This window comes from Erithacus rubecula, assembly GCF_903797595.1.
Source record: "Erithacus rubecula genome assembly, chromosome: 13".
NCBI lineage: Eukaryota > Metazoa > Chordata > Aves > Passeriformes > Muscicapidae > Erithacus > Erithacus rubecula.
Genome location: NC_136665.1, coordinates 1861792 through 1874166, shown reverse-complemented (window position 1 = coordinate 1874166; position 12375 = coordinate 1861792). Strand labels below are relative to the sequence as shown.

Here is a 12375-nt window from a genome sequence, read left to right as displayed (position 1 = left end):
GTGGCAAACATCTCAAGAAATTTCCTCACCAGCCTCTCTCTGCTAGTAGAAGGAGTTAAGCCAATCCTTGGTGGCAGGAGAAACCTGTTAAACCATCACCATGCAGTGCAGTATAAAGAAATGTACACATACAGATATCAACAGCAATGGTAGTCTCCTCTTGAACTCCCACACAGTCAAACCCAGAATTTCACTGCCTTTACTTGTGTTTGTAAAGAAACACTGAGAGATTGTGCATGTCTTGGGGTAACTTTATGATGCTTGTATCCCCAAACCATCTGTTCTGTTGGTGTTGAAGATGGAGTTATGCAGCTTTAAGACTGGTTCCAGGAGTGAAGAGGGAGAGCAGAGGTGCAGAGTTTGTTATCAGAGGCTGCACTTGCACCCAGCATCCTTCACACAGACTGTGCTGTCTGCACTGGACAGCAGGAGAGAGCTCTTCTTTGCTCTTGGTTAGGTTTTCTGGCTAGCTGGGGCAAAGGAGTCCCCTGGACTGTGTTTTTTCCCTTTTTCTTGGAATTGTTTGAACCTGCACTGGACTGAAAACCCAGAACAGCACCAGGAGCTCACACCTGTGGCCCACAGGCCTGGCCTGCACTGTGACATTTCCCAGTGCAGGAGGGACTGAGAACAGAGTCAGTGAGCCAGGCTATAACCCACAGAAGGGGCTCTTCTGAATTTGTCATTTCTTTGGAGCAGAGAGAGGTTTTGTTGTTTGGTATTGTTCATTTTTGTGCTGGGAAGTGCTTTGCCTGTTAAATAAACAGAGATTTTGTCCACTTCTCTCTGAGGAAATACTTTTTCCTGAACCAGTTAGAGGAGGGACTGCTTGAATCTGTTTCCTAGAGGGATCCCATTCAGAGGTTTCCTTCCAAATTGGCCTTAAACCAGGACAAATTTTATTGGCGCCCAACATAGGTCCTGAGAAAGTGGAAAAAAACCTGTTCTGATTGCATTTTGGTTGTACTTGCTCTTTTTTGGGATAAAGCAGTCAGTAACCATGGTATTTGAATTCATCATGTCTCTCAGTGTGGAGACTTTAATGTGTCTTGTGTCCCTAGGCTTTTTTAATGTTTGAACACCTTTCTAGTCCATAGGCTTATTTTCTTATCCAGAGATAGCTCCAGCATTGCCCCTGACACATAGTTTTTCCAGTAGAGGAGCACGGATTAGATTAGCTATTGTGCTGGGCTTGGTGGAAATGATTTATAGAAAGTTTATAAAGCTACTAGAGTTTGTTCCAGGTATGTTTGGTTTATGGTTTCTTCGTCCTACCCTGCATCCCAGCTCCAGTAGCATGTTTTGAGGGTTTATTAGTAATTTCACCCAGTTTGTTAGAGGAGGAGCAGGGGATGAGGCTTCCCTTCCCTTCCCTTCCCTTCCCTTCCCTTCCCTTCCCTTCCCTTCCCTTCCCTTCCCTTCCCTTCCCTTCCCTTCCCTTCCCTTCCCTTCCCTTCCCTTCCCTTCCCTTCCCTTCCCTTCCCTTCCCTTCCCTTCCCTTCCCTTCCCTTCCCTTCCCTTCCCTTCCCTTCCCTTCCCTTCTTCTCCTTCAAATCTGTTAAGCCATTTTTTGAGAATGTTCAGTTTCCTTTGAATGTCAAGGACACCACCTTCCTGGTATTTCATCTGCTAGGCTTCCTCTATACAGTCTGCAGCCTCTCTACAATGAGAGCTGAGATGTCCAGAGGAGCTGATAAGACCCATGACTGAGGAGTAGACACAGGCATGCAAAATTCTGAGTGGTGTGGGGAATGGGAGAGAATGGCCCAAACCCTGAAGGAATTTTCTGATCCCCCAGCCTGGGAATTTTCATGTGAACAAATTCAGAACCCGGACGAGGCAGAGAAATATCTCAAAGAGAAGTGCCATGATGATTCTAATGAGAAAAACCTCATTGCAATAAGCTGGCCCTGGCAAATGCTTATCACATGCTGCTAGATACTGTAGGCCAGCAGACAGAGGCCAGGGGGCAGGGACATAAATTAACCAACACCCCATTCACTCAGCTTGTAGTTAAACCAGATGGTGAACCTAAGCCAGCAGCTAAAACAGACAATGAGCCTAAGCCACGGGCAGTTGCTGCGGGAAGAAAGCTCACAGCAAAACTCATCAGCCAGTTGATGACAGTGATCCAGGGTGTCCTGGTTTGAAGGACAGGTGTCTGCCAATAAAGGCAGAAGCTTCTCTTTGAAATTGAGAATGTAAACCCCCTCCCTACAAATTATTATGATTTTGAAATTAAGAGGCTTTCAGGTAAAGATAGGGGAATTAGGAATAACAGTTCCTTACTAGGAAAATTGAAACAGAAGTACAGCATTACAAAGAACAAACTCAAAACACTGACAGAGTCAGAATCCAAGCTGAGTCCGCAGAGGCAGGAGGCTGGAAGGGGGCAGATGCAGGGCAGGTGATCACAGAGGGTCTGGCTCTCCTGTGTTCCACAGCAGGGGGCTGCAGACGGGGCGTCCTCCTCTGAGCTCGCCGGAAACCCGAGTCCCCTCCGAAAGCACGCGAGGCCCCTCTGGGAGCCGCTGCCACCGACCCCTTTTGTCTAGAGCCATCAGAGATCCTGGGTGTAACCTGGCCAGCTCCATTGGCATGATATTGGGAAAAATTCTTTAAATTGACACAGTAACAGAAAAACACTCAACCCCCAACATTATCCACCCTGAATTTTTTCCATGTCAACATGCTACATCATATTGAAACCTTTAAATCATATACATACATGCAGTTACAGGCACAGTATCATGGATAGTTCACCCTAGAACAAGGTCCATTTGGGGTATGCATCGGGTCTCTCCATCCTTTTGCATCACCCACCAAGTGCAACCTGGTCCTGGAGCGAAAACCACCCCACGAACAGGATTGTCTTTGCTGGAAGCAGAGTTCACCCAGACAGTTTTTCCTAACATGCCTCTCAGGTGTACCACTGGGACATTATCCCCATCTGGTGCTCCCAAGGGCTCTGATTGGGCAAGGCCTGCTCGGTTAGTGGAACCTCGGCTATTCACTAACCATGTGGCCTTTGGTAGATTGATCTCAGTTCTTGAAAGTCCCCCCACCAAGTGCCTTTAAGGTGGTTTTAAGCAGACCATTGCACCCTTCGACTTTCCCAGCTGCTGGTGCATGGTAGGGAATATGGTACACCCACTCGATGCCATGTTCTTTAGCCCAGGTGTTTATAAGGCTATTTTTGAAATGAGTCCTGTTGTCTGACTCAATTCTCTCAGGGGTGCAATGCCTCCAAAGGACTTGCTTTTCCAGGCCCAGGATGGTGTTCCGAGCAGTGGCGTGGGGCACAGAGTAGGTCTCCAACCATCCAGTGGTGACTTCCACCATGGTCACCGTGCAGCGCTTGCCTTGGCGGGTCTGAGGCAGTGTGATGTAGTCAATCTGCCAGGCCTCTCCATACTTATATTTGGACCATCGCCCCCATACCAGAGGAGTTTCACCCACTTGGCCTATTTGATGGCAGCGCAAATGTCACAGTCATGAATAACCTGAGAGATGCTGTCCATGGTTAGATTCACCCCTCGGTCTCATGGGCATCATGGGCCCATCAAGCTAGGAACAGTTCTCCCTTGTGTTGCGAATCTAAGTCTATCTTTGAGACCTCTATCTGTGCAGCCTGATCTACCTGCTCGTTGTGCCTATGCTCTTCATTAGCCCGACTCTTGGGAACATGGGCATCCACATGATGGACTTTCACAGGTCGCTTCTCTACCCGAGTGGCAATGTCTTTGCACTCATCAGCAGCCCAGATTGGTTTTCCTCTACGTTACCAGTCAGCCTTTTTCCACCTTTCCAGCCAACCCCACAGAGCATTGGCTACCATCCACGAATCAGTGTAAAGGTGGAGCTTTGGCCATTTCTCTCTCTCAGCAATGTCCAAGGCCAGCTGAACAGCTTTGAGTTCAGCAAGTTGACTCGATCCACCTTCTGCTTCGGTAGCTTGTTCAACCTGTCGTGTGGGGCTCCATACAGCAGCTTTCCACTTCCGGTTCATCCCCACAATGCGGCAGGAACCGTCGGTGAAAAGGGCGTAGCGTGTTTCATCTGCTGGCAGCTGGTTGGATGGTGGAGCTTCTTCAGCCCGGATCACTTGCTTCTGCTCCTCTTCGTCAGCAAGACCAAAATCTTCACCTTCTGGCCAGTTTGTAAGTATCCCCAAAATCCCAGGGTGATTCGGGCTGCCAATACGGGCGCGCTGCGTGATGAGGGCAATCCACTTGCTCCATGTGGCGTCAGTGGCATGGTGGGTAGAGGGAACCTTTCCTTTGAACATCCACCCCAGCACTGGCAGTCAGGGTGCCAGGAGAAGCTGTGCTTCTGTGCCAATCACCTCTGAGGCAGCTTGAATTCCTTCATAGGCAGCCAAGATTTCCTTCTCTCTTGGAATGCCATTGGCTTCAGACTCTTTGTAACTTCTGCTCCAGAATCCCAGGGCTTGGCCTCGGGTCTGACCAGACACCTTCTGCCAAATGCTCCAGGACAGACCATGGTTCTTGGCTGCAGAGTAGAGCACATTCTTTACCTCTGGTCCTGTCCTGACTGGGCCAAGGGCTACTGCATGAGCAATCTTCTGTTTGATCTGGGCAAAGGCTTGCTGTTGTTCGGGGCCCCAGTGGAAATCGTTCTTCTTGCGAGTGACCAGGTAGAGAGGGCTCACCATCTGGCTGTACTCAGGGATGTGCATTCTCCAAAAGCCTATGGCACCTAGGAAAGCTTGTGTTTCCTTCTTGCTGGTCGGTGGAGACATTGCAGGGATCTTATTGATGACCTCAGTGGGGACCTGGCGCTGTCCATCCTGCTACTTCACTCCCAGGAACTGGATCTCTCGGGCAGGTCCTTTGACTTTGCTCTTTTTAATGGTGAAACCGGCTCCCAGCAAAATCGGGATGATCTTCTCTCCTTTCTCAAATACCTCCATTGCCGTGTTCCCCCACACAATGATGTCATCGATGTACTGCAAATGTTCTGGAGCCTCACCCTTTTCCAGTGCAGCCTGGATCAGTCCGTGGCAGATGGTGGGGCTGTGCTTCCACCCCTGGGGCAGTCGGTTCCAGGTGTACTGCACACCCCTCCAGGTAAAAGCAAACTGAGGCCTGCATTCTGCTGCCAAAGGAATGGAGAAGAATGCATTTGCTATGCCAATGGTGGCACACCACCTTGCTGCCTTGGACTCCAGCTCGTACTGGAGTTCCAGCATGTCCAGCACGGCAGCACTCAGCGGTGGAGTCACTTCATTCAATGCACGATAGTCCACAGTCAGTCTCCATTCTCCATCAGATTTCTGCACAGGCCAGATGGGACTGATGAAGGGTGAGTGGCTCTTGCTGACCACCCTTTGGGTCTCCATCTCACGGATCATCTTGTGGATGGGGATCACAGCATCTCAATTTGTCCGGTACTGCCGGTGGTACACTGTCATGGTGGCAATTGGCACCTGTTGCTCAGTCACTTTCAGGAGTCCTACTGCAGAGGAGTTTTCTGACAGTCCAGGCAAGGTGTTCAACTGCTTAATGCTCTCTGTCGCTGCAGCAGTTATTCCAAAAGCCCACCTGAACCCCTTTGGGTCTTTGTAGTAGCCGTTCCTGAGGAAGTCTATGCCTAGAATGCATGGAGCCCCTGGGCCAGTTACAATTGGCTGTTTCTGCCACCCCTTCCCTGTCAGGCTCATCTCAGCTTCCAGCAAAGTGAATTCCTGTCATCCCCGTCACCCAACAATGGAAACAGGTTCCTTCCCCACATGTTCTGGTGGTATCAGGGTGCATTGTGAACCAGTATCAACTAGCAATTTATGTTTCTGTGGCTTTGATGTGCCAGGCCATTGCACCCACACTATTCAATAGATCCTGTCATCCCATGCCTCTCCCTGGCAAGAGGCAGGGCCCCTCTAGCCCTGGTTATTATTTCTTTCCTGGCTATACATAGTGGAGGTTCCTTCCAGGGGATCTGAACGATCATCCTCCATTCTGTAGTACCCTGCACCTTGCTTGTGGGAGGTTGAGGCTGCCTTCATTTTAGCGCGGTTCCCTCGGTTAGCATTTCCCTCCCTGAGCTGATGCACCTGTGTTGCCAGAACAGAAATGGGTTTCCCATCCCATTTTCCCATGTCTTCCTGATGGTCTCGCGGGAAGAACCACAGGTCAGCTCATGGGGTGTACCCTCTCTCCCTAGCTGGGGGGCATTGGGTTCTAAATTTGGGACCTGTGACTCACACTGGTGCTGCACTGATCGTCCTTATCTCCTCCCTTATTTCCTCCCCCATCTCCCCTCTCAACCCTCTCTTTCTTTTTACCTCCTCCTAGACCTCTTGGAGGTCCCTGACCACAGCAGAGACATTGGCCTGCATTTGGCCATTCACCATACTCTCCAAATTTCTGAGTTTGTTGGCAACAGAGGGTCTCGGTGATGTTCTCAACCTCTGCCTCCCTTGCTGGATGTGAGGGCCCTCCTTGCTGATCCTCATTATCTAGTTTTAAACGTTAGATTTTCTAGTTTCCACAGGGTCAACTGCTGCTGGATGTGGCTGCCCCTGTGATCCAGCTGGAACATGGACAGACGTAACATCTATGGGTTCCACTGCAGCACCATCTGACTCTCCCTCTTTAGGGCAGAGGGAGTGTTTCTCACCAGCTGGGGAAAAGTGCTCTTCCAATATCTGACCCATGTCCTGCATCTCCCTCAGCAAAACCCCCACCCACTCCGGGTGGTTCCTCTCTGCAGTGGGCTCTGGGGCAGCATTAGGCTGTGGGGCAGGGTCAGGTTCTGGAGCAGCACCTCTAGGCCCTGGGGCAGGGGCAGGCTCTGGGGCAGCACCTCTATTTCCTGGGTAGGTATCAGGGTTGCTATCCAAGCCAATATTCCCTTGTCTCTGAATGCTAAACAGAACAGGCCTAGCAGCAACACCAGCCACTGTGTGATATCATTAGCATTTAAAGCAGATCTGAAATCCTTGAAAACTGGTGGGGTAGCCTCAAGAAAATGGGTGATGGGTTGGGAGAAAATTTCCCTTGCATTCATTTCCTCACGGTAAATACCATGATTGAAATCACCCCAGAAATACGCAGTTAAAGTACAATAGCCCTGGATCCATGGGGCCACTTTCCAAAAAAAATGAAAATATCATGAATTCCTGATCTAATCAATCCACCAAACGAATTGGATAATAGCTACAGTAACTTTGGTGAGAGGGCCCATATTCAAATAAGGGCTTGCAAATGGGACAGAGATAACATCTGTGGCCACATGGAGCCCAAGCCAGATTAAACTGGACAACATGTTTCCACCCGAAAGCTGTTATTCCTGTCTTAACTCTCCTCTCAATGCCCTCTGTCCCACCTGGGTGGCCAAAATCTGTCCTGGTTTGAAGGACAGGCATCTGCCAATAAAGACAGAAGCTCCTCTGTGAAAAATAGAGAATTTAATTCTGCTCCCTTCCGAGTGTTATAATTGTTTGAATCAAGAACTCGAGATAAGGGGGTAGCAATAACAGCTCTTTACTAGTATATCAAACTGTACAAGCAGAAACAACAGCAGTTATTAAAATTACCACCAAAACAGAACAAACAGCTCATTTCCAGTCCTTTCTTTAGGCGCAGACACACTCGGCCTGTGCCTGTCCCCGGTGATGTAACACGTGGCAGAGCCGGCACAGCTGCGGGGTTTCCCTTACCTCATTTCCGGCCTTACCATTTCCGCCCTTTCCCTTACTCATTTCCGGCCTGCTGCTGCCTGCCTATCAAGTTAGCCACACCCTATATGTAAATCTCCAGAAGTTTCCCAGTACTACCATTACTGGAAGTTGTTGTTGAAGAAAAGATTCACAAAAATAGACAACCAACACCGAACCCAAGTTCACAGATCATCTCAACTAACAAGCCAAGTCACCTGCAATATGTATCATCGTAATCTAAAAGGCAGTTAAGAAGAATGACACCCCCAGACCAATGAGCCACTATCGAGATCTCGGATGTGTCTGTGAGGCTGAGACTCCCATCCCAACATTCGTTGGGATCCGCAGGACCTCCTCCCGGTGTTGCCTGGCAGCAGCAGCAGCAGCAGCAGCAGCAGCAGCAGCAGTCGTAGGGCCTACTTCCTGTGACCCCCCATTAATAAAGAGCTGTTTAATAAAGGCTTTGGCCCTGCTACATTCACTACAGCGGGGAAGCCGGCGGGAGGGGTGGCAGTGGCCGCGCTGTGTCTCAGGTGGGAGCGGGCTGGAGGGGCAGCTCCTCGCTCACCGTTTGCGTCCTGTTGGTTGGCTGTGTCCTCCAAGGTAGGAGGCTGGAGCGGGGGAGATGTAGGGGCAGTTGACTGCACAGCATCTGCCTCCCCTGTGTCCCGACCGTGAGTGCTGCAGGTGGCAGTTCCTCCTCCACCGAGCTCCCTGCATGAACACAGTCGCCCCCTCCCCTTCCTCCCCCCGGAAATCAGCCCCCACCTACCCCTTGGTCCACAGTCCTCAAAAGATCCTGGGCGTACCTGCCAGGCTCCGTTAGCATGATAATGGGAAAAAATCTTTAAACTAGGACCAAAAAACCCACATCCCCAAAAGTGGGGTAATGTTTTTTGTTTGAGATTCCCACTATATTATTTGGTGGGTTTAGGAACATTTCAGCTTCTCTCTTCTATTAACTATTCTGTCCAGTCAAGAAGCAATGAAGTCACAGCAAGTTTGAAACCATTGGCCAGAAATTGCCCTTGTGTGCTTTTCCTTAAAATTCCCAGGACATGCTGAACAGCTTCTTTACAAAATGGAGTGTCAGCAAGCTGATTACAGCTGGCTTGGGATGGGACCTAATGACCAGGAAATGCAGTGAAAAAAACAAGAGTGCTGGAAATGCTTTCTGAAAGACTGTCAGGAATTTGTTTTGGGCCTTTCTTGAAGCATTACCATGTTGAGTTCTGTCCTTGTGTGTCTGAGGGGTAACTTCAGCTCTCTGTAGATCTGCACCCTTACTTTGGCCTGGAAGACTCCCAGATCTCCTACAGACCCCAGCCAAGGAAATGCACAAGCAGCTTCTCATTTCCCTCTGGCTACATTTTACAAGGTGTTTTGGAGACATTCAATAAGCCACAAGCAGAGATTCTAAAACTCCCTTGTGTCCCAGCACTGTGATTTCACAGGCACTTTTGGACAGACTCTGACTGTAGCACCTGTAGTGCTGCAGTTGTGATTCCAGCTGCTGAATGCATCCTTGCAGATGTGGCACCTCGTTAGCTCTCACTTCCAGCTCCTTCACTTTGCCAAGACTGTTCAGGACAGCGTGTCTGGCCTCTTCCACCTTCCCCCTCATCCCCGCCTGCTCCCTCCTCAGGTTACGGTTGCAATCCTCCAGGCTGACCAGAGCTTCCTGAGAGCTCTTCAGCTCCTTCTCCAGCTCCTGACTGAACCTGATGGCCTCTTCAATCTGCCCATCCCTGGAGCTGTGCACAAGCTCCATTTCCTTCAGGACACTTTGGAGGCACTTGGTCTGGGAGTGCTTCTGTCTTAATGGTCTCTTACTCCCTATGAAGCAGGATCCTTCTTCTTTATGGCTGGCATGGCTCTTCTCAGTCCCACCTGTAATGACCAGGAGCACAAAGCAGGGAGAAATTGATGTGTTTTCATTAACATTGAAAGTGGGTGGATGGTGCTTAGTTGGGCTTTTTTAAAAATCACACCTAGTTGATCAGCAACTAAAGCTACTTGACCTTTGCCAAATACTGAGACAAGGAAACAATCTCTGGTAAGTAGTTTTCTACACCTAGCTATACATTTAATTTTCAACCTACTCACTCTATGTTATTGCACAAATTCCTGCATAGCTTGAATGTCATTATTATGGGCTGTACTCTGGAATCAAGCAGAGGGCTGAAAAAGATATTTCCATTGAAGTTCTGTTCACAGCACCTGGGGGTGTTCTGGAACTCTCCTCTTTGTTGTTTTGATTCTTCCTGGGACCTCTGAATGGTGGCTTCATGTTTGCTGCTGATTTCCTTTCTGTTTTTAAAATGAAAATGGTCAAAGTGTCTTGGACATGCCTTGCTGGACATTGTGAAGAGGAACAGTCCTCTACTGCAAGTGTCACAGGTGGAGCAGAGATCTGGGAGTGCTGTGTTAGAACCAAATCAGACTCGTCAGACCTGCCAGAACAATTGGTCCATGGTGCCCTTCACTGCTTAGCCTGTTCCACACTATTTCATGCCAGAGTAATTTCACTGCTGCTAAGTGTGGATGTGTTTTGCTGGAGCCAGCACAGCAGAACCAGCAAGAACCAGCCCCAGAATTAATGGGGCTCTGCAGAGGAGCCCCAGACCATTCATCAGCCTGCCCACAGAACTGGCTCCAACTCCGAGCCCTTGTGACCACAGTCCAAAGAAAACATACTTCTAATATTTATGAGGCACTTAGGACTGAGGCAATGCATGTTCTTGTGCAGATGAGAATCCAGAAGTTCTTTCTTACTTCAGGAAAAACCCAGCAGTGGTGCATATCCAGCACCTGGTATCAGCACATTGCGGCTGCACGTGCAGGAGAAGTAGCAGCAGCAGCATTGTTTGTACCCGTGGCTTTGTTAAGCTGAACTCCCCCACACTCTGAACAGTGCTCATCACAAACAGATTTAATGGCACACCGGCGCCATACATTTCTCCTAAAAGTCTCCCTTTGCTGAAAAGTTAATGGTGAGCATGAACGAGCAACTTGGGTCTCAGTCAGGAGGCGGAGGGGTCAGAAACACTGACACTCCTGGAGCAGCATCTCTCCTGCAGCGCTCGGGGCCACCCGAGCCGCCCCCGGAGCGCGGTGCGGGAGCCGCCCCGGACTCACCTGCAGCGCCAAGCACCGCGCAGCGCTGCTCCGCAGGGCGGCCCGCATGTCCTCCAGCAGCTCCCGCAGGCTGCCCTTCTCCTCGTGCAGCTCGGCGATGCGCTCCTCGGGCCGCTCCAGCGCCACCATCTCCTGGCAGCGCTCTCGGGAGCGGGGCCCCGGCGGCCGCCGCTCGGGCTCGGCGGGGCGGGCGCGGCGGCGGCGGCGGATGCGCGGGCGGATCTGGCTCTCGCTGCGCTCGCTCTCCCGGCCCAGCGCAGCCGCGGCTCCGTGCGGGTGCTGAAGCGGCCGCGGAGCCGCGCGTGGAAGTGGCGGAAGGTGAGCTCGGCCGAGAGCCCGTCCCGCAGCCCCGGCAGCGCTCGGGCTCCGCCGCCTCCTGCGGCCCCGGCACCCGGCACAGCGTGCGGAACTCCTCGCCGGGGATGCTGCCCGCCCAGCGCAGTGCAGGCGCTGGAAGATCTCCTGCAGCTGCTGCTCCAGGCCGGCGGCCAGCACGACGCTCTGGTTCTCCACGCCGCGCTCCAGCCTGGAGCGGCGGGCGAGGGCGCCGAGCAGCCGCTGCGTGCGCCGGGCCGGCCGCCCGTAGGGGTCCCAGCCCTCAGGCGGCTCCATCGCGCCCTCCCGGCCCGCGGCGCTGCCCGAGCATCCTGAGCGCCGCCCAAGGTCTGAACACGCTGCCAAAGCCAGGCGGTGCCAACAGGCTCCGGTAACAGCCCCGGCACGGCGTGGTGAGGAGCCGGGTCTGGGGGCCATGCAAGGAGTCCTGTCAAGAGCAAATCGTTCTAATATTCCCTCTAGGACATAAAAGGAGCAAACCAGTGCAGCTGATATGTGAGGAAAAAGAATTCAAGTTCAAACGCTGCTTGGTACAGGTTTGGGTTTCTTTTGAGTCAACTAATGCTAATAAATAGTTGCTCCCATATGCTGGGGATTCTCTGTGTGATATATGATATAATGTAATTCGTGTAAAGTTTTAAATTATTGTATAATAAACAATGTTTGCATGAATAAAATAATAAAAAAACTTGAAAACCAAAAGCTGCGGAGGGAGGAATAAATATTGCTTAATCGCTTCACTGTTACTGCCAACAAAAGCTGAAGAGCTGTGATTAGCAAAGCAATAGACATAGCGGGTGGAGATGGCTCTGTCCAGATAACAGCCAAACGATAAGAGCCCAATAAGCACCACGATGAAGATAAGCTGGGGCATGGGGAAAAATACATCTAAATGCCAGTTTGCAGTAAACCAAGACCTGCAAGTTGCATCTGAATACCACATTCTCAAAAACCAGAACCAGCTTTCATCAGAATTCATCATATCCCAAAATACAGTTTTCTCCATCCAAACGCAGTGAAAGAAAACCACATGAATATGTGGAACAAAAAAAAAACCAAAAAAAACCGACAAAGACCTCCACTCCAGGCTAAAAAACTGTATACAAGCTAAGCTGAACAACGAAGTTTTGTGAACGGGGGGGGGGGGATCTGATGCAATAGAGATCAGATCAGAGTGTGTTCAGCCGGTGCCGACCCCGGGTTCAGCGCTGTCCCTGTGT

The 12375-nt window shown here is 50.7% G+C and overlaps 2 protein-coding genes and 1 long non-coding RNA gene across 3 annotated transcripts in view; 1 reads left to right on the top strand and 2 right to left on the bottom strand.

The window, feature by feature from the left end:
* The window catches only part of LOC306807319 (uncharacterized protein), a 180597-nt gene that overhangs the window by 134271 nt on the left and 33951 nt on the right, over positions 1–12375 (top strand). The window lies entirely within an intron of this gene.
* The window catches only part of LOC306807336, a 186822-nt gene that overhangs the window by 153908 nt on the left and 20539 nt on the right, over positions 1–12375 (bottom strand). The window lies entirely within an intron of this gene.
* Positions 2062–11431, bottom strand: LOC306807532 (EF-hand and coiled-coil domain-containing protein 1-like; the record flags this gene model as incomplete). The annotated part of the gene is given in 6 exon segments (XM_079317187.1): positions 2062–2079; positions 9237–9571; positions 10735–11076; positions 11079–11171; positions 11174–11251; positions 11254–11431. Coding segments are annotated over 6 exon segments (1044 nt in total).